General features: G+C 44.7%; 1 protein-coding gene across 1 annotated transcript in view; it reads right to left on the reverse strand.

Moving 5' to 3' along the window:
* The window catches only part of NTN3 (netrin 3), a 121616-nt gene that overhangs the window by 81477 nt on the left and 13748 nt on the right, over positions 1–26391 (reverse strand). Inside the window, exon 2 of the mRNA XM_088148161.1 lies at positions 5914–6922. Within this exon, the coding sequence (XP_088004287.1) occupies positions 5914–6880 (967 nt within the window). The 5' untranslated portion in view covers positions 6881–6922. The remainder of the gene's footprint in view (positions 1–5913; positions 6923–26391) is intronic.

The raw sequence follows: 26391 nt of genomic DNA on the forward strand, positions 1-26391 counted from the left end.
AGTTAGGCAAGCTACCCTCAAAGATTTCTCTCGCTATTTTCCTCCCTCCTAGAAGTTTTACTCAAGCAGCAGAAACCCTAAATCTTTGCGAACTCTCAGCAGCCAGAAAGCCCAATCTGGTCTCCTTCCCAAAGAGAGAAGAGAAGCTGCGTTTGGCTCCGAGGGTCCCATCACTGCCCTGTCATGAGTCATGGAGTTCCCCTGGAGACCCAATGAAGGGAGAAAGCAGGATAGAGCAGACCCCCATCTCTCAGTCTTTTGCAACTTTCCCCATACAATTATTCCAATTCAGACATAAACCAAAAGGCTGTGGGTGTGACAAAGACACAATAGGAAGGGCGATAGCCTTGCACCCAATTGCATTCTCCTCAATCAACCAAATCTTTATTACGGTCAAAGACCAGCATATGCATGATGCTTATTTATATAGATGCCTACATTTTTCACATTCCTGCACAGAGGTGAAGGAAGCAATGCAGCTTGTCTGCAGGCAAGCCACAGGAAAGAAATGCATTCTCTTCCGAACATAGACTGCAAATTTCATATCAATATAAAATGCTAAATCCAAGGCTTATTGTCCCCAAATCCTGCACAGAGTGTGAGGCAATACACGCTCAGCCAGGGACGGTGCCGTGCTACCAAGTCATGAATCAGCACAGGATGACAAGTGACACCGTGGGGCCATGCCTGCCCACTTCAGAATCTGCTGTCGGATTTGTTTCTTCAGCAAAATCATTTTGAAAGTAGTTTTTTTAAAAAATGTGAATTAAATTCAAAATGGAGTTCAGATGCAAGATGGGGGCAATCCAGGCCAAAGATGGATATTCAGGGGCTTTTTTGGTCTCTGAGAGGCCTAGGAGAACACAGACCCCGGGAGGGCATGTTCACAGGTGTGTAACTTGGTTGTTGAATTGGCCCATTTTATGGGATTCTTACAAGACACTGAACCAGAAACGACCAATGGACTAAGTTGGCAGGACACCCAAAGGTGTCTACCCCTGCCCCATTTACCAAGATTAAAACTATCCAAGCTTAATCTAGAGCAAATTTGGTATAGTGGTTAAGGCACCAGGCTACAAACCAGGAGACCAGAGTTCTAGTCCCATACGAAGCCAGCTGGGTGACTTTAGGCCAGTCACTCTCTCTCAGCCTTGGGAAGCAGACAATGGCAAACCACTTCCAAAATCTTGTCAAGAAAACAGCAGGGACTCATCTAAGGGATTGCCAGGCGTGAAGACTGGCTCAAAGGCACCCAGAAACCAACCGAATGAAAAACAACTTAACCCGATCCAACCTAACCAAACCTTAATCTTAACCAAACTGTGAGAATGCAACCTCTAGTTTGGAATTAACCAGCCTCACTACTTTACTGTTTCCTTTGTTTTTTCTCCACGGCAGGTCATTCATTGAATCGATGGCCTGAGGAAAGAGAGTTAATGGGGGGTTCTCAAACTGTAGGTCACGATCTCCCTCCTCCAGGGTCACAAGCATCTTTGAAGAGGTCACTGACCACGCTTGCCTTGGCCAAGGGGGAGTGCCACCAAAATTCGGTCTGGCTTTGCCTCTGCAAGCCCCCAGTTTTGAAAGATGGCTAAATCATGGATTTTTCGAAATTGTCCACCCATCATAGCAGCAATGCGTTAGGTAGGTTTTTCCCTACCAGCTGTTGAGTGGTGGCAGGCTGCAACAGGTCCATAGTTTGTGGATTGTCTGTGGACATGTCCATGAAGTTCAGTATTTTAATCTGCTATTTCAAATCCCTAGCTTTCTGAATGGAAAATGTTTGGGAGCTGGTAAGAGAAAAGGAAATATGACTTTTGTGTGTGTATGTGTGTGTGTGTGCACCTTTGAGTCAGTGTCGACTCCTGGTGACTGCCTGGACAAGTCCCTGCAGTTTTCTTGGCAAGATCTCAGAAGTGGTTTGCCATTGCCTCCTTCCTAGGGCCGAGAGGCAGTGACTGGCTCAAGGTCCCCCAGCTGGTTTTGTACCTAAGGTGGGACTAGAACTCACCGTCTCCCAGTTTCTAGCCTGATGCCTTAACCTCTACACCAAACTGGTTCTCAGAAGATGACCTACCCACCAGTAATGCTGATGAAAGGAACACTAAGTCCAGAAAGCATGGTGAAAGTTGCATATATTTCGGTAAGTAGCATATGTACCAGTTGCTCAACTGTAACCCCAGGGAATTCGTTCCCTTTATTAATGGGGGCAGGTTGCATACATTAATTTATCATTCTACAGGGGGGTGGCAATATTGGAGAGTGTGGCAATTCCAGGAGTAAATTGTTTGACTTCCTCAAGTGGAAAGGATGAATCCATTCGGAGTATTCCAAATACTGAACCACCCATGTGTGAGGCCACTGTCCCCACGTTCTCAAGGTACCTTTGGGGCAAAGGCATCTGATGCCCAAATGGGTCTGCAGATGGAGCTCCTGTGTTCTGTCATCTGGTGGAGAGGGTGTTGAGGGTGCTCTTCAGCTGTGGATGGTCACCACGGAAGGGTTACATCTAGGCTACAGTTTCCCGAGGCCAACATTTGTTTCAGACTAACAATGAATGAACTGAGAGACTATGTATAAGTATGTGTCCGAAAGGTTCTCTTTGCTACATTCCCCCAAACGTTGACCTAGGTCAGCTAAAGATTTAGTAAAGGCAGTCATACAAGGGGTAGGCTTGGTTGGTGTTATCTTGGTTAGGTTTTTCCTGTGGGTGTCTTAACATACTGGTGAGCCCAGCTGAGTTTATGTTTTAGTGTATAGTGTGAACCTAGAAAATGAGTTAATTCTGTAACCAGACTGAGGGTGTTAAGCAAATATAGCCTCTGAGTTCAAATGTAAATAAGCCATCATATGGTTGTTTTGGGCTTGATGTGTGGCTACTGTGGCTCATAAGCAATAGTTTATAGTTTAGCATTACGTCTAAACAAAAACATCATAGTTTATTCAACAGATCATAATTTTAAAACATAGCTTACTTCCCGGAATGAAATTAGCTATTCCCTCACATGTGTTCTGTGTTGGCTGGGTTCCCACATTGTTCTAAGTCATAAAGTAGTTTGACAGTGGCTTAGCATGTTGCATGAAGTGGGAATCCAGTCAGTTGTGGCTTGTTCAATGAACTAGGATGAGGTCACATCATGGCTTAGCTGAACTTGAACATGCTGGTGATGGATACAGTCAATACTGGGCACAGTAATGCCAAAGTGGGCAGACCAATCTCTTTTTAACCCTTCCTCCCTCCCTCCCTCCCTCCCTCCCTCCCTCCCTCCTTCCTCACCCAGGAAGGGAGCAGATTATACTGATATCCTGATCAAATCTCAGAGCTATCAAAAGAGCCCTCAAGAATGCACCAAAACATCAAAGCACAGACACCATCCAGACCTGATACCTATATTAGGGATCCACGGGCTATGGAAGATACTTCTGACACCTAGGTTGTGGATGAATTTGGGTTTTGCACATCATCAAGTCCACAGAGATAAGGGGTGGCTTCTTCCTTGATAGACCTGTTTATTCTGCAGAAGTTGGAAAACTCTTCTTTTGCCATGAAGCAAGAACAGACAGGGGGAGAGGAATTTGAGCAGGGGCTGGGGCAGTTGAGGACAACGGCGGGCATTCCTGCCCTCAAGAAACGGTTAGTGACGATCCACATGCTGGGGCAAGCAGTATGTGTGGATGAATCCTAGCCTGGCCTTCTACTCTTGGCCTGGCACCGTTTGACTCACCTTACCTTGCCAGCAGAGACGCTCCCAACTTTAAGTGGGCCCTTTGAAGGGCCTTGTTCTGGCTCTGTAGAGCGTGCCCAGGGTGAGTGTCTGGCTACAGACAGCAAAGCATCCTGCCATGGGACAGGAAGGGTGGCGGTGGTGGGGGGGACACCTTTTAATTGCTCCTAATTGCTGTGCCTGTTCCTGCTGGCCGGGAAGATGTCCCAGCTGAAAGACACAGAGGGGAATGCCTCGGGAGCTAATCCGGCTTTCAGCCGCTAAGCCTCTTTGGACGTGTGTGGTGTAGCAACCCTTTCACACACAGCAGCACAAAGCCTGCGAGAGGGGAGAGGAGGAGATGGGGCCGAGAGGAGAAAGTTTCACACGGCAGGCTCAGCTAAGCTGCTTTTGTGCCCTCCTTGGGGATGTCTTAAAGGGTCACTGCCTCCCTCCCTCCCCTCTCCCCAATCCTTGGCTGGCATTCCTGCTTCTCTCCATCTGCCAAAGGGTGGACTCCCCATCCACACCCCAAATCTAGCAAAGGATGCTCAAGAGAAATCTCCCCCAGATGGGAGCTTGGCTGGATAGCATCATGCTCAGGAAGCAGGGCTGCATTCCCACAATACCCAGGTCAACTAAAGATCTCATCAACGCGTTCACGTTACATCCAAACTTTAGGTTAGTGTTGATCTTGGTTGGCTTGTGTGTGTGCGTATAACACAGCCTGTTCGATTATGATTGAATGTACCGGGTGAATTCAGACAAAGGGTTAACTCAATAACCTCACGTGAATACAGATCTGTGCTAAAACATACCTTACTTTTCTCTTGCTTCTGGTTTGGGGTTAGATTACATCCAGCCTGCCCTACGTTTCCAGCTGAACCAGTTTTTGATCTGGGTAGTTTGCTGAGAGCAGAGGTGATGTCAACAGGCAAGGCCCGGGTAGCTTATTTGAATAGAATTATGTAAGAATTAAGAAAGTAAGTCATTGACCTTACTGTCCCATTCATCTTCCTGTTCAGCCCGTTGGGTCATTCTGTGACATCACAGCATCCAACCAATGAGATCGAGGGAGGTGAGGAGGTTAGAGATCATTAAGGAGCTTGCAAGAGGGAGAAAGCCGGGTAGAGTAACAGTCATCTCATCTTTTTCTCAAAAGGACTTAATTGTCCTTTTTTTTTTTTTTGGAGAAGGTTTTCTTGCCTCTTCTCAGACTTTTTTTCCTCCTTTGCCAAACCTTCCTTTTCCAACCCACCGGCTTTTGCCCTGAAGAGCAGAAGCAACATCTTCTTTCTGAAGAGAATGATTTTTCATTTTATCTGTTCTCCTCCCACTTTTATTTTAAGCTTGCCCTTTTTTTACTGTTCAGATCTGTTTGGGGGCAATACCTGGCAAATTGCATTTTTACGGGAGAGGAACACACCTACTATTAAGATGAACCATCATCTCAGCATAAAAAACAGCCTCTTCTATTGGTTGCGTTTTTGAAATACGATTAAACCAGAACAGTTAGACAATTGGCAGCAATATCTCCCCAATGTGGTAACCCAAACTGGGTTAAACCTCGGTGTGATTTTTAATCAGATGTAGCCCATTGGGTGAAGCCAGACCTTGGGGTGACTTTCGGCTTCTGTGTTTTCACAGTCCCAGAAAATGATATAGTGAGAAGGACGGCATATATCAATGAAAAATAAATTAATACAATAAATAAATAAGTTGGGTGAACGCAGGGGTTGGGTTCAATGTGTCAGATGAACACAGCCAGCCAGGAAGTTAACTTCAAACACTGTGCGTGTCCCAGCCCACGTTCCACATCTCCAGCCGACATTTAGACATCTGTAACATGTTGCCAAGAAAACGGCAGAGACTTGCCCGGGCAGTCCCCACGAGTGAACACCAACTTGGAGGCACAGCATTCATTCATTAATGAATGTGTTTTTGGCAGCTGACATCTTACTTTCCCACAATATTTGGCCTTCCCTCCCTATCAGTTTTCCCAATGGTTTTCCAACAGAGGTGTCTGCAGGAGCATAAAAAAAAATTCAAGATGGTGGCCACAACCACGGGATCAAAGCCCCACACTTTTTTACATGCATCACAGACATCTCTGTTTTCCAGGAAAGCGAATCATCCCGAATGGATAAAACCATGCGCTACCAGATGAACAGAAGGCTGAGAAAGAGGAATGGGAGGAAAATACTCTTACCTAAACATTCATTGGCCTCCCTGGCTGTGGCCCTCTGCCAAGGACGATCATAATGGAAAGGTTTGCAGCGGTCACACTCCGGCCCTTCGGTGTTGTGCTTGCAGTCGCACACCAGCTTGCCCTCCTTGTCCTTCACACAGCGTGAGGCATGTCCATTGCATTTGCAGCGTCCTCCAACCTGGAATTCCCCCACTGCATAGTAATACGAAGATGAGCTTCCCCCACCATCCTCATCCTCATGGTCCCGACCCCCTAGTTCCCGGAAATGATGAGGACGGCTGAAAATGACTCGAATATCAGTGGCTGTCACCCAGTCCTGAAGAACAGGGCTGTTGTCAAAATCTTGCGCTGAAGGACGCCCGTCCAGAGTGCTGAAGGCGATAAGTCCTCCGGTCAACGGGTAGAGGTCAGTATGGCCATCCGTACACAGCGCCTCCTGTTCATTCTGTTTGGTCACTGTGGCCTTGTTGGGCTTCCCATAGATCTTCCGGCATTGGGAGGAATAGTATTGATAAGGCACCCAGCTTTTGCCATAATCCATGGACTTGAAAACAGCAGCTGATTCTGGACGGGGCGAGCAGAACTGTAGGCTGACGTAGATGACCTCGAACTTCTTGGCCAGGGACAGCGTGAGGCTGACGTTCTGGGGTGAGTGGTGCAAAGTCTCTGAACGCCAGCAAGTCATATTGGCCGCGGTGTTGAGGTCAGTGAGATAGGATGCTGGGTGAGCTCTGCGGGGGTCTGAAGAATCACAGTGGCGGGTGGCTGGCTTCCCGCACGTGCTGGAGGCCTGAACGTCCTTTCCAAAGGCGGCGTTGACAAACTCTGGGATGCAACGGCGGGGCGCCCCTTTCTCGTCGTAGCAAGGATCCGGTGGAATCTGCTGCATGGCAAAGGGGTTAACGCCCTGGGAGAAGTCAAGCCTACAGAGAGTCAGGAGCAAGCACATACCAGCTAAGGAGTCCATCCTGCCCCACGGTCTTCTGAAGTCACCGAAAACAGCTTCTCTCTAAAGGGAAAGCAAAGGGAGTGTTGGAAACAGAGTCAGTTCTCCGGGGCTGGCGAGAGGGGGAGAGGGAGGTGCCCAGGGGACGTGAGAAGGCTGGATTGAGGAGAGGAGTGTGGACTCAAGGAAGATAAGGCTAAACACTTGCAAATGTTTGAAATGAAAGATGGTGGAGGAAGAGGTCACCTGCGACGGCAAGGCTGAGAGCAAAAAGCCATGGAATGAACTTCACTCTGTGGAATCAGCATTTGAAAAAAAAGTAGTAGATAAGAGCAATGCCACTGGATTTGGCCTCAAGGAATTATTTTCTGCATTTGCCCTAGTCAGAGGTGCCCTCTGCTCCCTTTGCTATCCAGAGACCAAGGTCTTCTTCCTTTATATCTCCCCTCCTTTCTTTTTCTGGGGGGAGGGGCTCTTTCCTTTCCTTCCCGGCCCTCCTGCTTTCAGTTCTACCCAAACTTCAGATGCGTCCTTCTCTTCTCAGGGATAGTATGTTCCTGCCACATGCCGGGTGAAAATTCAAAGGTTTAATTAGCTCCTAATGCGCTCGGTGGGAAAGCTGGTAGCTTGGAAATCTTGCCTCCTACATCAAAGGCCGAGGGGGAAGGTGTGAACCCAGCAGGACTGAGCCAACCCCACTGGGCCACCATTGTCTCAAAGGACCAGGGCTTGTTCCCACCCATTGCAAAGCCAGGGCAAGAGTTTAAGCTCTGAAAGGGATGTTAATCAAGCAATTTCCCGCCTGGCTGCCTCTCCCGCCGGGTTTCTTGGAAGTGCTTGTCCTTTAGCGGAGGAGCCAGCAAGAATTACAAATGCAAGAGGAGGATGACAGGAGAAGGCCTGGAAGCTGAAGCGGAGAAGGTTTGCAGCTATGGTGCTCTGGTTTGTAGTCTGGGGCAGGCAGCAATTCTGGCCTTAGGCTCATAAAAGGAAATAAATTGAAGGAAGAACTAGCAGGCTTTTTGCCATAAAAATAAAAAAGTGTAAAATAAAATATAAAATAAATGGGACGCTGTTAGGAAATGTGTGCCCAACCCACCCGTCATCTCAAACATATTAGCCTAGCTAGCCCACCAAGTTATTGATGGGTCTGAGTCATTCCAGGAGAAAGCAAGGAATCGGTTGCAAATAAATATGATTCTGCCTACCTTTTCTCAGTCCCATTACTTTATTTGCAAGGAGGCATTTTGCCCCAAACTATTCCAATAGAAGTGCTCTGAAAGGATTTGGGACCAACACCCCCAATTTGACAGAGCGAGTGTTTCTCATCTTGGTTTTCGTGCAACCTCCCCTCCCGTTTGGACTGTCCCTGAATATTTTAAAAATATTTTATCTGCTCCACACCAGACATTTTTCTTCTGGGCCTGAGTCAATGCAATACCCATTCAGGTGACAATCGGCAGATATATTGGCCTCTCTGATTGCACTTGTGTATGCTCAGATACGGAGGTCGAACCCATATCACAGACATTACTAAAACACCCACTTCATACACAGTGATAATGGACCTTATACTACCTGTTGTTAGAAAACTTGGTTCCTTTTATGACCATGAGGTGGCCATTCTCCTTCTTTGAGACCAATTTTTGGATGCCTCTATGAAGGTCGCCAAATTTTTATCAATAGCTATGCTTAGAGAAACTGTCTTCATAACTCTTTGTGTTATGAATTGTTTCAGCCCTATCTTACACATGTGTAAAATATAAATATGTGTTTTATCTGCTGTATTTGCTGTATTTTTCATGATTGGTCTTGGATCATAGATAAATAAAGGTCCAACTTCTTCACAATGCTCCAAAGAGCCTCCTGATTGACCCAGTTTCTGAATTCTGCCACAAAATTGAACAACAACCTTTGAAAAATTTCCTTTCTGGCCTCCGCTGCCCAAATCAAGAGTAGGGGTGTCTTGTGTTAAACAGCTTCCCCACATCAAGATGTTTGCATTAAGTCATCAACACTGGTTTTTGAAGGGTTGCTTTACCTAAATCAGCTTGTGCCAATCAAAATCCAGTGTGCGCTTCCCTTTGATCTCATGGCTTCTCTTCATTGTGCCTGTAGGGCTACCATACCTGGGCTGCAAAATGCTACCTGACCACTAGAGGGCAGCAAAGGGACATAGAGAATGCCACCCTCTAGAGGTTTTCCTGAGTGTTGCAGCCCAGGAAGGATAGCTCTTTATCTGAGAACATGTGACTATACATATGACTGGACCACAGGATGACTGGACCGCACTCATACACATTTATTATTTATACAATTATTATTAGGACTTCTTTATTATATTTCTATGAATTTTATCTCTACTCTAAACTGCCCAGAGTCATTTCAATGAGATAGGCAGTGACAAATTTGATAAATAAAATAAGAATAAATAAATAAATAAAATACCCAAATCTCATAGGGTTAACGCTTCATACATCTGATGGGCCCTGGTCATAACATCTATGGCCATCTTACAGTTGCATCTATACCATGAAGCTTCAAGTTCAAAGTAACCAGCAAACTGGTTACGAGAGGAGAAAGGTTAGATAACAGGATATTCCACAGCTCCTGGCAAGAAAGGTGAGACAGTGGTCTGATAAATCAGTACAAATTAATTGCACAGAATCTGCCGAATTACCAGCATGAGACAGACCTTCAACCCTTGTATTTCCAAAAAGAAATTGTCGGTCTCTTGGAGGGCTCTTTTTCTCCATGGCAAAAGCATTGATGATTTGGGAAATGCTCCTCTTCTCCATCAAGGACATAGGGAGGGAAGAAGATCAGAGGAATCTGGTTGCATCTTTTCCAACTAACACATTTTATTCAAAGGCATACATTCATGAAAACGGATGCCTTTGAATAAAATGTGTCAGAAAAGGGGCTCTCAGGTTACTTCTGATTTTTTGCCACCATAGACTACACAGCTCTCCTCCAATAGGACAGGAAGACAAGGCCATTGATTAGCAGAACAGCCAGGACTCTCCCTTTAACGTTGAGTAGTAATGCTCCATGGGAAGAAAAAGCTACAGAGACCTTAACTTGTTCCCCACCACCACTCTTGAATTTGCTTCATTAGCCAGGAACAAATGGGGGCTTATCAGTAGGGCAACTGGTTAATATAAAACCAGAATTTAATAGTCTTATGCTCCCACCTCAGCAGCCATAGACTTTATCTGGAATTAAGCATCACTCTGGATTTGAGCAACAAGCTATGGGCTAAAATATGGTTGGGTAGTTTATGGGTCAAGCAGAAGCATCTCCAGGGTGGTGGTGTCAAAAAATGTCAAGGTGGCAGCTTTGATCACATAGTCATCATCACCATCTGGACTTTTTGGACCTCCCTGTTCTGCTTTGCTTCTCTAACTAGCAACTTCCTTCTCTCCTTGGGATCAACCTGCAGCCTGTATCTTAGCATGTGGTGCGAACCAGCAGCAGGTCACGCTACAGCACGGTCAGTTCAAACAGGCCTAATTTATTACCCTACCGTAGCCCTTGTATTTTGTTAACACAGGGTTACCATGTTGTCAGAACCCAACAGGCATCCCTGCTAAGCACAGGCCAGTGGAAATTTTGGATGATGCCCATCATATATAGCAGTGTGGCAGCTTTCAGGGGATTCTAAGAGCTGTAGTCCAACATATCCAGAACGCAGTGCAGTGATATTGAGGATTAATGATCTAAGCACTTTAATCTGAGATCAAGTCATGTCTGTCTTTCTCCTTCCTTCCTTCCTTCCTTCCTTCCTTCCTTCCTTCCTTCCTTCCTTCCTTCCTTCCTTCCTTCCTTCCTTCCTTCCCCCTCCCTTCCCTTCCCTGCCTGCCTTCCCTCCCTTCCTCCTTCCTCCTTCCTTCCTTCTCTCTCTCTCTCTCTCTTTCTTCTCTCCTTTCTTCTTTTCCTCCCTCCATCCCTTCTCTCTCTTCTCTTCTCTTCCTTCCTTCCTTCCTTCTCTCCTCCCTCCCTCCTTCCCTCCCTCTCCTTCCCTCCCCCTCTCTCCTCCCTCCCTTCCTTCTCTCCCTCCCTCCCTCCCTCCCTCCCTCCCTCTCCTCTCCTTCCTTCCTTCCTTCCTTCCTTCCTTCCTTCCTTCCTTCCTTCCTTCCTTCCTTCCTTCCTTCTCTCCTTCCTCCCTCTCCTTCCTTCCTTCCTTCCTTCCTTCCTTCCTTCCTTCCTTCCTTCCTTCCTTCCTTCCTTCCTTCCTTCCTTCCTTCCTTCCTTCCTTCCTCACACACACACACACACACACACACACACACACACACACACAGACATCCCCACAGACACAGCAGAGTTTGGTAAATTACTCAAGCAAATCTCTGTGTCGCTGGTGCAGAATTTCACAGGGCACGAATAAATTGACCAAGACTGCGGGCTGGGCAGACCGGCCGCGAACAGCTTGCAACTGGAATTCCAGCACACCATCAAGGGGCGGGAGAACCGAAGGGAGATGGGAAAAGGGGCAGCTGCCCTCCTTCCCAACGTTTGGCAGGCTGATGGGCCCCCCTCCTCCTGCCCCAGTCGGGGAGGGGCACCCTCAGCCCCAGGCCTGCCCGGGCTGCATGAGCTGGGCGGCTCTGCAGGGCTCTGAAATTCTTCCAAGCTTTTCAAGAGGGAAAGAGGAGGAATTAGATACACTTGCTTTCATATTAAGGGAGCAAGGGGAGCCTTAGAAGGATAGGGAGGAAGCCAAAAGAGAAACCACCGACTGCTTGCGAGCCTGCCCTGCCAAAAGAAAAAAAAAAAAAGGATGCCTGAAATATTAATTTCAAAATACACATTTCCCCTGGAAGCCAAGAAAGGCTGAGGGAATTCTTTCCACTGAGCAGTCAGGAGCCGAGGGCCGCACAGCAACCTCTCTTCCAGCGATCAGCCAACGGTTCAGAAGTCAGCAGGCACATTCAGCAAAGGTAGAGGGCATTCAACGTTGCCCCAGCCGCCCCGAAAGGGGGCAAAAGGCACAGGAAGCAGATAATCCCCAGAATTAGGCCCCAAACCAGGGGATGCAACATCACCAGGGAAAAACAAGGAAGGGGTTGGGGTTGGGAAGGTAATCCATTAAAAAAAAGCAGCTAACATCACCTCCCCAACTTTGGCTGATCCTGAAAAAGCGAAAGCAAGGCTGGACTTGGGGAGGATTTGGATGGGAGTCCACTAGGAAATCGCAGGTCAGTTGGGTGGACTGGGAAGTTGAAGAACTATTCCAGAAAAGAGCAAAGACAGACCACCTCCGTGGTGCTGCCAAGACAGAAGTAGAGTTCCACTTAAAACCAGTTTATGAAGCAATGAATGTCTTTATTACAGGTCAGGACCCTGCCAAGTACATCAAAAAGAAAACACAATAAAATACAGTGGAATTAGTGAAGACCAAGACAACTCTCTTAAACCTGCTTCAGGATCACCATAATCCAACTATGATCCATCCCAATGGGTGTCCGCAGGATGTGGTAAAAAAACTCTACCCTTCAGGAACTTCCTTCTCACCATCATGCCCGCCATCTTGACTTTTTCGACCACACCCTGGGGACACCCCCGAATCCCAAATTGATTTACTGTTAGAAAAGCACATGGTCCACAAGCTACAGATGCAACCTTAGCAAACAGGAGCACCATCGCGGGTCTCCGGTTTCATCAGATGGCCCCTTATCCGGAGATCATTTCCTCCCTGGATTCCCTTGATGCCAGCCAGACTTTTGTGCCATCTAACTTTGTTTATCTGTCAGCTGGAGAATTTAGGGGAGGAAACTTAGAGAGGAACCTGGAACGCTCTCAAAGGCAGGAGTCAGGCTGTAGCTTCCTTTGCATTTACAAGAAGACTCCTGCCCTCCAACCTTTGCTTTCCAGAGCCGTTGTTGTTCTCAGCTTATGTCTTCCTGGTGCAGCGCTGCGGAGTCTGGCTGGCATCAAGGGCAGGCTGAGTGGGGATGCCTCGACTCGACCAAACGACGTCATCTATTGGGACCTAGAAGGCTACATCTTTGTTGCAGTGTCTGCCCTCTGGAATGGTATCTCCCCCTCCCCGGATCCATAGGGCTCCCCTACCCCAATGAAGTTTTGGAAGGCATGGAAAAACTGGTTATTCTCCCAGGCCTGGGACTAGAATGGACTAGAATAGATCTGGGTTTGTTTAGATATTGGGTATGGTTTCTCTTCTGGAAGGGCACCTCTTTTTTCCTTGACTTAATTGTTCTGCCTTTGGATGGTGTAAAGTACCTAGTATTGCTGGAAGTCAGGCATTTTTTAAATTTGGGGGAGGGGGAGGGCAGGGGAGCGGGGAGGGAGGGAGGGAGGGAGGGAGAAGGAAGGAAGGAAGGAAGGAAGGGAGGGAGGGAGGAAGGAAGGAAGGAAGGAAGGAAGGAAGGAAGGAAGGAAGGAAGGAAGGAAGGAAGGAAGGAAGGAAGGAAGGAAGGAAGAGCAAGACAAGAAAGGGAGGGAGGGAGGGAAAGAGGAAGGAAGAGGGTCTGATGGTTAGTGCTTGGCTGGGAGCCCACCAGGGAAATCCAGACATTTAGGCTAGACCAGGGATTCATGGGAAAAGACAATGGAAAACCACTTCTATATTTTTTGCCAAGAAAACTGCGCAAGCCATTTACACAAGGAAAGTTACTGACCTTTTCAGTAATCAATACATCTTCAGTGATTCCACCCTTCCCCAAGCCATCTTCCTAGCTACCTGGCCCAAGAGTCATGCTGGCACGGGAAAATGACGGTTGTGACCCCAACCTTTAAGAGGGCACCAGTTTGCCAAAGGTTATTTTTTTAATCACATCTGAGCTATCCATGTCTTTACGACGGTAATAAAATAATTCACCTTTAAAAAAAATCAGACTTTTTCTGCAATTAAAAACAAAAAAAAAAACACCTACTACACAACCAAATCTGGAAACCCAACCCAGCAACACCACCAATTCATCAAAGGCTTGGCAAGAAAGAGGCAAGATTTCACCAACCTTTTAATTAATAGTACAGAAGCGATTGGGGGGGGGGTCAGTTTTCATCAGCCTGCTAATACGAGAGGGGTTGTGGGTGTATGTTTTAAGAAAGGGTGGTTTCAGGATGTTGTGAAAGAGAAGGAATTGCAGGAAGTGGGTGAGTGGGTGTGTTTTGTACAGCCTGATGCAGCCTTTGTCCCAAGTTTGGCAGACAGGCAAGAATTTCATCTACATAGAATACATTTAATTGCAGAGGTGCAAAAGGCTGTCTTGGAGACCATTGAGAACAATCTTGGGAAGAAACTGTTCCACTTGATTCTGCTTTAGTTGGATTCCACCCTGAATCCAGGTCTGGGCGCAACTCTTTAAGAAGGACCAAGAAAAATTAGCACAGGTTCAGAGATGGGCAGTGAAGAAGTTCAGGGATCTAGAAAGCCCTTCAGAAGCTCCACGGAGTGAGATCAAAAGAGCTGGGTATGCTTAGCCTTCAGAAAAGATGACCAAGGGGGTTATGATCGCATTTTTGAAATGTATGAAAAGGTGCCACTCAGAAGAAGATCAGGAGTTATCACCCAGCAAGTTTGGCTCCTGGTGACCACAGTGATGAAAAAGATGGAGGAGTATGCATTGTGGCTTCAGACAAGTCTTGTATCCTGATGTCAGATGTAAGTATGTGAGTCATGGGGTTTGCATCATGATGGCACAATGGACATTTTGTCACCCCCAGACAACTATGTTCTGGGGTGCTTTTTCAACATCCCAATCTAATCTTCAGCCTTGGGAAGATGGTGGTCTCCCATCCATAATTAAACAGAGGTGATCTTGCTTTAACTCTATCCTGTGAACTACTCTGATTCAGCGACATAAAGGAAACATCTCCTTGAAGTTGAGTTTAAGTCCTGGTGACTTAATGAACATGTTCACGTAGCTTTTATGGGAACAAATCAGAAGTGGTTTGCAACTGCCTTTTTTCCAGAGTTTCATTCATTCATCAACTTCTCAGTTTAGCCTACAGCTAGCCATCCAGCTGAAGTGTCACCAAAAACTCTAGCTTTGAAATATTACTGGGAGAAACCCAACCTGTCCTTGGGATGAACTTAGGCACAGAGCTCCAGATAAGATATTAGAAAAATTCCCCTGATGCTTACTACAAAAATAACATGGACATGTTTTATGGGTTTCTCTTTCCAAAAGCTTTCCAGGGAACAATAGGGTGGGGAAGAGCAGACAGAGAGTTGAATCACCTGTACAAATATGCAAGGGAGTTTCAATCCTTGCTCAGACTGATAAAAACAATCTAGACTAGAAATGTGTGAGCAAATCTGAGTCTACTTACTTAAGTGAGGCTAGAGGATTTCCCTCCCGCTACAGAAGTTAGACTAATATAACCATGCTGCACATAACATTATTGTCAATTACTGCTATTATGAAGAATCCCTGGTTTACTTTACATCCATTTGGATTTTGCAAAAGGAAACTTGCCCAACAGGGATGTCCATAGGGGAGGGGTCAAAATAATCAGGAGAGTGGGTGCAACCATGCAATTGAAGCCACCATCTTGACTTTTTGACACCTACACCCTCGTGGATGCCCCTCTTATCCAACACTGTCTTGGCTTGGAACTCAAGCTAGATCAGGTCTGGTCCTTCTTGGAAGGGAGACTAACAGGGAACCCTAATCCTGTATTGTATACCGTACTGGGATTTAAAAAAAAAATAAAATTATAGCTACATAGTCACAGAGGTCAAGCATAATTTAAGGACTCTTCACTTTTATCCTACCTCCCAGGCTTCCCTTCATTCATTTCTTATTTGCTAGGATTTATTTGTGGCCCCTACCAAGAATGCCCCTGATTGGTTTCTCCCCTTTAAGGAAAGAGCTGGTGAAAGTGGCTGCCAAACTGAACAAGCCAACATTCACCAACACAAGCCAACACAATTCCAGCAAGTAAAAATGATCAGCAAGGACAAAACTTAGCAAGACCAGAATTCATACACTAAGCCAGTTTTTTCAACCTTGGCCACTTTAAGATGTGTGGACTTCAACTCCCAGAATTCCCCAGTCAGAATTCTGGGAGTTGAAGCCCACACATCTTAAAGTGGCCAAGGTTGAAAAACACTGCACTAAGCCATGGTTTGAAAATGGCAGTTTATTAAATAAACCTCAGTTGGCTGGCCTCAAACAGCATGCTAAGCCATAAAACATGAGTTTCAATCTAGAGTCCCCAGATTCATACAACCCTAAGCCAAAAAAATTAAAAGGCCGCATGGCTTCGCATGATATGTGCATTCAGCAAAACAGTTAAACTTAGCAGTGAGTAAATAAAGTTTCATTTCAGCAAAATGGCCTATCTGCAACTCCGCCCTCCCTACCCTCTATTTCCATGTAAATATGTTTGTGTAAATTATTTTAATGTATGGACCAATTTGAGTTACGTGCCATCGGACGGGCAAAAACCTATATTTTGGCAGATTAAAGTACTATCTGCAGTTCTCTGGGTATCATTGCAGCAAATTGGTTAATGAATGCTTGCTTAACGGTATCACTTTAATAACTGCTTTCAAAAGTGCCGGGAGTCGGTTGCCTCTCGATTGTTCAAGTAGAGTAATTGGATTATTGGAAAAGAGATTTCAGCAACTCGCCCAGCCCTTTTTTCTGCATGGCTGCGAGATGAGTTTCCATCTCTGGTTTTGCAGATGGTCGTGGATATCCTGACCCCTCTTGTTGCTCGAAAGACAAGGAGCAATGGCTTGGCTTTCTCCCTTCCTCTTCTAATCCTTGCTGAGATGGGGAAATTGCTTCGGCTCGTTCTGTCCAGTGCGCGCTGGGAACTGTCCAGCAAAAGAGCCCACAGGATCTGTGCTGAATTGTAACATCCGGACATTCTGGAAAACACTACAGCAGTTCTGTCCTTCTTTCCAAGATGGGTGGAAGTTGACTTGGATCTTTTAAGTCAGCGCTGGCCAAATGAAAGTGTCTACAAAAAAAGTTGGCTTCGGGCCAATGCCATAAGGCTTCCCTCAAAGTGAAGAAATGGTAAGATTTATCCTGGTATGGCCATCTCCCTCCCTCCCTCCTTTCTGCTTTGGTCTGACCACATCTTAAAGATCATGTCCAGTTTTGGGCACCATGTTTTAGGAAAGATTCCAAGAAACTGGATGAGTTCAGAGATGGGCAGGGAACAAGACAAGCCCTATGAAGAGAGGTTGACGGAGTTTATGTTTAGCCTGGAGAAAAGATGGCCAAAGGATATGAAAGCATTTTAGAGTATTGGAAAGGATGTCATATAGATAGCCTCTCTCTTTCCCAGGAAGGCTTTGTAGACCAGTGATAGGACAATATGGCTGCATTTATACAACACACTAAAAAGATAAGGATTCCCTCAAGCTAAGCTTGACTGCTGGGAACAGGGGAAAGGATACCATCTTCAAATAGCTGAATTAATTCAGCAAACAGGTTATGTATGTGGTGTGAATATCCAAAACACCTTGGACTTTCAGAACATTTTGCACAGAAGCAAGCAAGATGGCGAGCATCCTGTAGGCCCGTCTCCATCCACACCAATATTTTGAGTAAGGGTTTACCCCACCCTTCCTCTACGGCTCTCGAGTTAGCCCCCATGGCCCCTCATTTGCCATTTGATCCTCACCACAAGCCTGGAAGATACTAAGTCAGGTTAAAGGGTTGTGATTAACCCAAGTTGACCCCATGAGCTTTTAATAGCTGAGCGGAAATATGAACTTCAACAGACCCCAATCCAACACCAACCTTCTGTTACGTTAGAACGTGGCTTGTGCAACTAGCTCTCAAGTTCCATCGTCTCATGGTGTGGGCGTTTTACTGCCAGAGCAGATGCTTCAAAAATAAGAATACCTAGCTGGACCATGTATTTAATACTATACTGATAAAGTAGCCCTCAGTTCTGAGTCAGGAAGAGACTAGGTTTGGGGGGATATTTTCATAAGCATTTTAGTCTTCACTCTTGGGATAGTGGAGTGACCCCCAAAGAGGATTTCATAGCTTCATTCTCACTCTCTACTTCGGTCAAGTCATGCTAAGTCAATATTTTCTCTGTTAACAAAGCAGTAGCTTTTCCCCCCATTTTTTGATGAAATCCCTCCGTAGAAGGGATGTTGAATCAGCAGCAGACGTCGCAACCGAGGGCTCAAATAATTCCAGCTGCTTGGATTCCCACTCCTGTTTATATTACCCTGGCCTTGACCACTGATCCAGTGGACAGAGGCCAAAATACCAGCACTGCCAATCCTCATCCTTGGGTGGATCTTTTTGAGAAAGAACTTTGAAAGAAGTTGTGTGTGTGTGTGTGTGTGTGTGAGTGAGTGAGAGAGAGAGAGAGCACATATATGTGTGCTTTACACACAGGCTAACACAAACGTGGATGCCTGTAACAATCTCTGGTTGTCCCCTTCCCCTTCTTCTCTCTCCTTCTCCTTCTCCTTCTCCTTCTCCTTCTCCTTCTCCTTCTCCTTCTCCTTCTCCTTCTCCTTCTCCTTCTCCTTCTCCTTCTCCTTTTTCCTGCCTTTTAATTTTCTCTCTCCATTTCTCCATTCCAGCTTGAAACCACATCTCTTTCATAAGCTCCCACCTTTATAATCACAATGTAGCACGTTATTAGATCAATTCTAGAGGGAACCAATAATGGATGGATGGATGGATGGATGGATGGATGGATGGATGGATGGATGGATGGATGGTTGGATGGGGAGAAGGATAGGTGAGGAGTGCATTAAGCCTCCAAACTTCTATCATTTCTCCACCCTAAGCTGCTCTTCCTCAACTGTGTTTTTCACTCCATTTTAAAGACCTTTTGGGTTTCATTGAACACAAATATACCTAACCACTAGGAACTATTGTGGATGACTCTCTAACATCCATGGCTTATTTATTCGGGTGATGTATACCCTACCTTTCTCATATGAGGTCATCTGTGTGACTTAAAAGATACATAGTCGTAGCATTTACTATAGGAAGAGAGCTGTGTTAGTCTCTGGTAGCAAAACATCAGGAGTTGGTGAGCTCCATTTCTGCCTAACACATTTTATTGAAAGGCACAAGCTTTTGGGAGCTTCAGCAAACTTCATCAGGAAGCCAGTAATATCCCTGTATTTTATAAACCTCAACAGGGGTGGTTTAGGAATCAGTAGACCTGGGTTCAGCCATGGAGAACACCGGGTGAGCCCAAACACTATACCTTACCCTACCTGTGTTGTAAAGTTATTTGAAGATTAAACGGGGTTGGCATGAATTCATCTGCAGCTCCTCCAGAACTGAGGACAATAAAATAAGCTTTACCAGGGAAGCAAGGTGAACATATCAACCCACACAACACAAAGGCACAACCATATTCCTGGCTCTAAAGCAATGAAAGTGCATAATTCTATACGATGCAATGTTTGGAAAGGCTGGTTTCTCCCATGGTGTGATCCTGAGCCATCATCCCAACCTCTGCAACAGAATGGATCTTACCCCATCTGCCCAATTTACATATTTATTAAACCAACTTATATAATTTGCCAGTGACTTGGAAGGGCCTCAAGACCATCATCCATAGGAAGCTTACGCTTTCCTCGTAAACCTGCAAAAGTTGATCCTGATGATCCAATCCAATCCAATTTATTTAAATACAGCCAATGACCAGCCAGGTAAAAAAAAGGAAAACTCAAAAACAGTGACCAAAGGCAGCAAATACGATTTGATTTGATAATTATGAAGACGTTACCGGAGGGGGGAAATAAGAATTCTTGCAATTATTATAATCTTATTATTTTGCAACGATACCAAATGGGCATATCTAGAACTCCTACATGTGAAAAAAAAGATATTTCAAAGCGAGAAGAGAATAAAACCGATAGCAATCTTTTTTCTTATTATTTTTGCAGCCGATCTTTCAAAATACTTTTGAAGAGCCATGTCACCAGACCTCATGGAAAAGACATTTCCCTTGCCAGACTTATGTTATTAATCCTACGTCTCGTAATATAAACAGGCATACCTAATTTTCTTTGTATTTAGATTAGCCCGCACCCTAGGCTAGATGGCCTGCGTTTGGCTTAGTACGCCCACTTTTCCACAACAAATTGGCCACATCAATCAGAGGTAGGTCTGGAATTTGGGCACCATGCCCAGAGTAGGGTTTTCATATTATTTTAATGGTTAAAGAGAAAAGTCCAAAACAAGAGAGTTTAGGTTAAACAGCATCCCTCTTCAGGGGAATGGACTTCTCTCTCTCCCCTTTTTACAAACTAATTACCCTTTTTACACTTTTTAAATCATTCCTTTTGCTCACAGAGCTGATTGTATAAATGCTATCTCCTGGTTCCATGGCCTTGTTGAGCAGGAAGAAACTTTATGACGACAGATTTCTTTTCTCCTTGCTCTGTTTTTGTTTTTTGGGTTTTTTTCCCGGCCAGGATTTCATTGGTTCAAAGCTAGTGTGTTTTCCACAAGTGCAAAAGGACGGTGTTTTTAAGTGATCAAAAAGTTATAAACAGTGGCTTACAGACCATAGTCTTAACCATGAGTTACAATAGCCATCGATTATTTGAAGACATCCTTTTTTTAAAAAAAACAAACACCTGTCCAGTTCAAGTCCAGTTTAAAGATAAAGAACATCTGAAAGGAGACACCAGGAGCTGTGACACTGTTTGTCAGCTAAAGGTGTCCTCAAGGTGTGATAAAGAAAGTGAAGGTGGTGATCATGACAATGCACACAAAAAACTGGCATTTTGATCACATCTTTGTGGGTACCATCTTGACTTTTTTGACTCTACCTTGTGGACCCCCATGAGACTGGCTAAACACAAAGACCATCTGATCATAATATAGAGAAAAATATTGTCTTTCCGTTTGAATTGTAGCAATTCTTTCTCAACATTTAATAATTATAGCAAGTATTTCTCAACATTTCTCAACGCCAAGTATTGACTGCTTCATTATAAATATATTTAACCTGGAAATGGTGCTTAGAGCCAATAAACCTAGATATATTGGAACAAGCCAGGGTCATCCCTCACAGCTTTTAAATAGAATTTGACTAAGCCTGGATATACCCTGGCCTAAGCCAGGATATACCTGGATATACAATCTGAAGTTGACAGTTCAACTAGTTCACATTGAAAAGTTGAAGTAGAAGAGACCAGTGCTCATATATAAAGAGTTTAGTGCACTGATAAGCAGGCTGATATCTTCTTCCAGATGTTTTGTAGTAGAAGTCCCAAGACATCAGCTAGTTTGGAGTAGTGGTTAAGGTGCTGGACTAGAAACTGAAAGACTGTGACATCTAGTCCTCCTTAGGCATGAAGGCCAGCTGGGTGATTTTGGATCACTCACTCTCTCTCAATCCAACCCACCTCACATGGTGGTTCTTTTGGGGAAAACAGGTGGTGGGAGTATTAGGTTGCCACCTTAAGTTGTATAAAATTGGTTACAAATGTAATAATAAATGGTCAGAGATGTTTATCGATGTCCTTCAAGACACTTGGTGAATAGATGGCCCAACCTAGATTTATTTGCCTATACTGCCAATGAGATTTCAAAAGAGCTTCATTGAATGACGCATCTCTATGGCAGAACTATGTTTCTTTACAGTTAATTGGAGGTGGTGTTGAAATCCCATCATGGCACAAGAGGAGAATGAAGTGAGAGGTAAGGGACTACATAGAAATTGTTCTAAGAGCAACTGCATCCTTCTGAAAAGGCAGCAGAAGTATGTTGTTTTCTCTGTATAGGCATTGTTAGTAAGGGTAATACAGATTGGGTCTGCATTAAACCATGATTTGTGGAACAAGCCATAATTGGTTGTGTGCATACAGAACAAGACAAAACAGCAGGGGCATTGCAGGGATGGGATGGAGGTCAAAAAGGTCCAGAGGGCATCTGTGACACACAATTGAAGCCCCACCTTTTTATGTAAAAGGGGGTGGGGCTTTGACCATGCGGCCTCAGCCATCTTTGACTCCCCCCAGCAGATGATCCTGTAAATCAGGCTTTGCAAACCACAATGTGGTTTCATACAAGTCCCTACGCCTCAAAAGTATTATGCTTTGACAAAATATATGACTCCAATCACGTACCTAATAACATAAATCCAGAACAATCTTCCCAAATTTGAAAGGGGCAGATTTTTTTTTATTTAAGTTTTTTTCTAAATTATCTAGAACGTCATCCTCTTTCACACCCACCTGTAGATAATTTTATAGTAGATGAGCTTTTACCATATGCATAATTTTATAGTACAGTGGTACCTCGGGTTATGAACGCCTCTACTAACGAACATTTCGGGTTACGACCAGCTTCGGCAGGAAAAATTTACCTCGGGTTACAAATTCGCCTCGACTTACGAACCGGATCCGCGGCCATTTTCCCTGCTGCCACGTGGTCGCGGCTTCCTGTGGGCGAGGTCACGGTAGCAAGGAGACGTTCGGTGAGGCTTGTGGTGTGTTTTGTGGTGTTTTGCGAAGGTTTTTGGTGTGCGTGTTAGCATGGCTCCAAAGAAAATGCAGAGCAGGCTTGGCAGGAGTAAGGCTCTGAAGAGAAAATTGCCTCGGGTTGCGACCAAATTCGGGCGGAGGGTGGAACGGATTAACCGGATTTACATTGAACCCTATGGGGAAATTTGCCTCGGGTTGCGACCAAATTCGGAGGGCGGAACGGATTAACCGGATTTACATTGAACCTTATGGGAAACTTTACCTCGACTTGAGACCAACTCGAGTTGCAACCAGAGTCACGGAACGGATTAAGTTCGTATCCCGAGGTACCACTGTAGTTTGGCTTCTATGATTCTGTATTCCTTGAGCTTTGAAATCCCACATCTTTTCACCCTCCAGCAACGGAGAAGTGTGTCTTTGTTCTACAACACAGAGTTTTGCCCTGGAAAGACTTAAAACAAGCATTATTGGGAAATGCCAAATTTTGCAAGTCAGTCAAGCTATTGAAAAGGCTATTTGGCACGCAGGTTTCAGATCTGAGCACGGTTTCTCAAAACACGGACACCCATCAGCCATCAGAATATATAATGAGATAGTCCAACAATAGCTGGGAAGTTAGCTGAACTCTCCAATCAGCCAGCATGCCAAGATGTTTAAAAAAAAGAAGAGAGAGTTTGTGGTTGATTATTAATAAAAGATGACAAGCAGGACAATAACAGAATGATAAACAATACTAGATTGGAGAAGGTCAGGGAGATTCCAGATGAGAAGAGTCATTCACTGACCTTCCGTCATGATGGTGGATCAAGATTATGTCTTCCAAGAACCGTTCTAATACTCTGGAAACAGAGGCCCTTAACCCTAGTTATTCCCTTTCTTCCTAGGCAGCCAGGGAGGAAAAACTCAGCTTCCTGTAGGGCCTTATATCTTTCTTTCTTCCAGTTTGGGAATTTTTTTGCCTTATTTGGAATTGATATCGAAGATGAATGATTATATATATATATTCCATTCCACAGATCATGTCTCTCTCTCACCCATCTACCCACCAAAACACATATATAGACAATGGTTTAACGTCCAGAAAAGGATACTGGATAGTTATTTAATTTCTCAGCAGAATCCATTTTGCATGCTAAAAAAAAAAAAAAAGCACAATTTAGCTCAAAGCTGCATGCAGCTTCAGCCTGGGGGGAGAAATGCACCCTTGAGCTAAACTGTGCCTTTTTATGGGGGTGGGGTGCCGGGTTTGGGCCAGGAGTCAAAACAAGGAAGCGGGAAGAACAAAAACTACATTTGGATTAATTGAAAAATAGGCCAAATTGCATTAGATAAGGAACCCTCTTCAGTTGAGTATGTAATATTATCTTCCTTCTGTCACACAAACAAAGGAAGACGTGTGTGGCTAGGCGCAGCCCCATAAACTCAAGATGGGGAACCCGGATTTAGCTTCAGACTTGATTTTGTTTCTCCTGACAGGTACAACGGTTGCTGGAGATAGACTTTTCTACCAGCCTGAGCATCTGTACTGTAAGTATTGATTCTTGGCAAAAGCAGTTTTGAAATCTGGTGGGCTTGGAACTCTCATTTTACAGAAGAAACGCTGTTCAACATCTCCCCCCTCTGCAACCCTATCTTTGTGGGTTAATTTATTTATTGCAGCTTTGTTGAACGACTGTAGGAATTTGTAAGCTTTGAGAGCTCGTAACTCTTGTCTGCAGTTGGACAAGTTTCGAAAGCTTTATTAACTCGCGTCGCTTGCCAAAGTTTGGGCCTCAGGGCGAAGTCGGAAGGCACAAGACATCGCAATTTTATTGAAGCAGACCCAGGTCAGGTCATTGACTAGATGGGAAAATGGCTGGAAGTCCCGTTGTTTGAGTTTTATGGAAGAAAAGAAGGACATGATCTACACCATGGAAATATAAATGCAAACTCGTACACCCTTGTATTTTCCTAATTTGGGGTCATTGATTTTTGTCATGAATGTTGTTGGGCTTTAGAAGTTCTGCAAGAAACTAAATACAAAATGTCAGGGTTGCAAAAAAATTGCATGTCTTCTGGGGTTGTAAAACCCATGGGGAAATTTAAAATTTTTGAGATGCAGCCATTCCGAATGGAAATGTCATACAGTATTTAAGCAATCCAGATTCAATGGATTGAATCCAGTGTTTGAATCCCCTCAAGTTTCAACCCTCATGAAGAGTATATCAATTTATCTAATTTCTGCCCTGATTTGTTCCATGATTAGGAACAACCCTAAGGTTGTTTTTAACCCCTACCAATTGTTAACCATTTGAAAGCAGGCCCAAGGTCTTTAGAGCTCATGTCAACAATACTGATTAACACGTCAACATTGGACACAGCAGTTTTTCATGCCAAGCTTTATGTGACGCTGATGTGAAGATGGGGGGAAAAGGAATAGCAACTACCCGAGTCATGCTCTTTGCACCATTTGCACACTCAGCCACTACGCCCTTGAAGTACAATGGGCAGTATCAAAACAGGAGCCAACTTGCAGCCTTGGGTTCATTGCAACACGAGTCCCTTTTCCCTTCTTTCTTGTCTGAAACTTTATTTGACTTTGGCGTCTTTCTCTCTTGAGCCCAAGACCACGATGGAACATCTCTGCCTTCATCCAATAAGAGGATATGCCAAGAACTGAATTTAGCTCTGGACATAGATAAATCAATCCATGTGTCATTGGGGTAAGCATGCATAAAACTGACAAATATCTAAAGGCAAAACGACAGAGCCAAACAGGCGGGAGAAATTGGCTCCAAGCGGTCAAAATTCTGTCGCGGGATGCTTGTTTTGCACAAGCGGTCCCGGGATTTGAGCTCTCATCTCTTCAAAGAAATCAGTCTTGGGCAGCTGAAAAAAATACCCCCAACTCAAACATTGTAGAGCTGTTGCCAGTCTGAGTAGACAGGGTTATACCACAGGGTTCCTCAACCTCAGCAACTTTAAGATGGGTGGACTTCAACTCCCAGTATTCCCCAGCCAGCATGGCTGGCTGGGGAATTCTGGGAGTTGAAGTCCACCCATCTTAAAGTTGCTGAGGTTGAAGAACCCTGTTATACCAGATGTATATGGTATTTGGATGTGATGGCGCCAAAAAGAGACAGAAACTAATAGCAGACACAAACCCACAGCAGGGAGCAATAGGATGTTTAGTGGGTTTGTGTAGGAACATCAAAAAGAGATTGGCTGACCTAGTTAACTAGCTCTAAGTGGGTTAGATTTATCCCGGGGCAGGCCCAGTCTTACACAGAATTAAACATGTTTAACCCAAGTCAGTGGAACTCCAACCCCCAGTCAACTGTCCGATTTAGGTGTCCTGGCCTTCCAAGGAAAGCTGGGGAGAAAGAGCAGCTGAAAAAACCAGATTCTCCATTTCAGAACCACAGATTGGCTTCAACAACACTTCTGCTGCTGCTGGCTTAGCTAATTGGAAAAGATCTGATGGTGATGATCTCAAACCTTGTCTGCACTCTCTGGATGGGAGGACTTCTAATCACTCTCTGGAAAAGGAGAGTGGAGTTCGTATCCCTAAAATGGTGTGACTGGGTACTTCCAGAACTACCAGTAAGGAGATTTGCTTGGAAGAGTAGCTGTGTGGGATAAGGAAGTTGTGGGAATCAACTGTAATGGTTGATTTCCAGACTGATAAAGTTTCAGGAGACTAGAATGTAAACAGTCAACTGCAATCTTTTCTGACATCAGTGAAAAGATCAAACTCCTCAATGGAAGGAAGGAAGATCCTTGGAAAGAAAATAAGAAAGTCTCCACCATAATGTATATAAGAATGTATTAGTTCTAAATGGGAAATAGTTCAGTTGCTGGAATTTTTGTTACCCCATCCTTTCATTTCAAGCAATCTTGGTAAAGAGAACTCTGTGAGAATTGTGCTTGGAAAAGACTTAACTTTCTGTTCCAGGCAGCTGCCAAAAAGGATGACAACACCACCATGGGGAAGGCATAGAAGTAAAAACTGATCAGAAGGATAATAATATAGTCAAAAAAGACATGTGAACTTCACAGGTCATAATCCAGTTATGAAATCAGTGGATGTAAACATGCCTACCTTTAAGCCAGATTAGATCTGTTTCTAGTATGCTAA

Source organism: Python bivittatus, unplaced genomic scaffold, assembly GCF_059951505.1.
Source record: "Python bivittatus isolate LINGU-HERP-01145 unplaced genomic scaffold, Pbiv_v1 ctg000560_np1212, whole genome shotgun sequence".
NCBI classification, from domain to species: Eukaryota; Metazoa; Chordata; class Lepidosauria; order Squamata; family Pythonidae; genus Python; species Python bivittatus.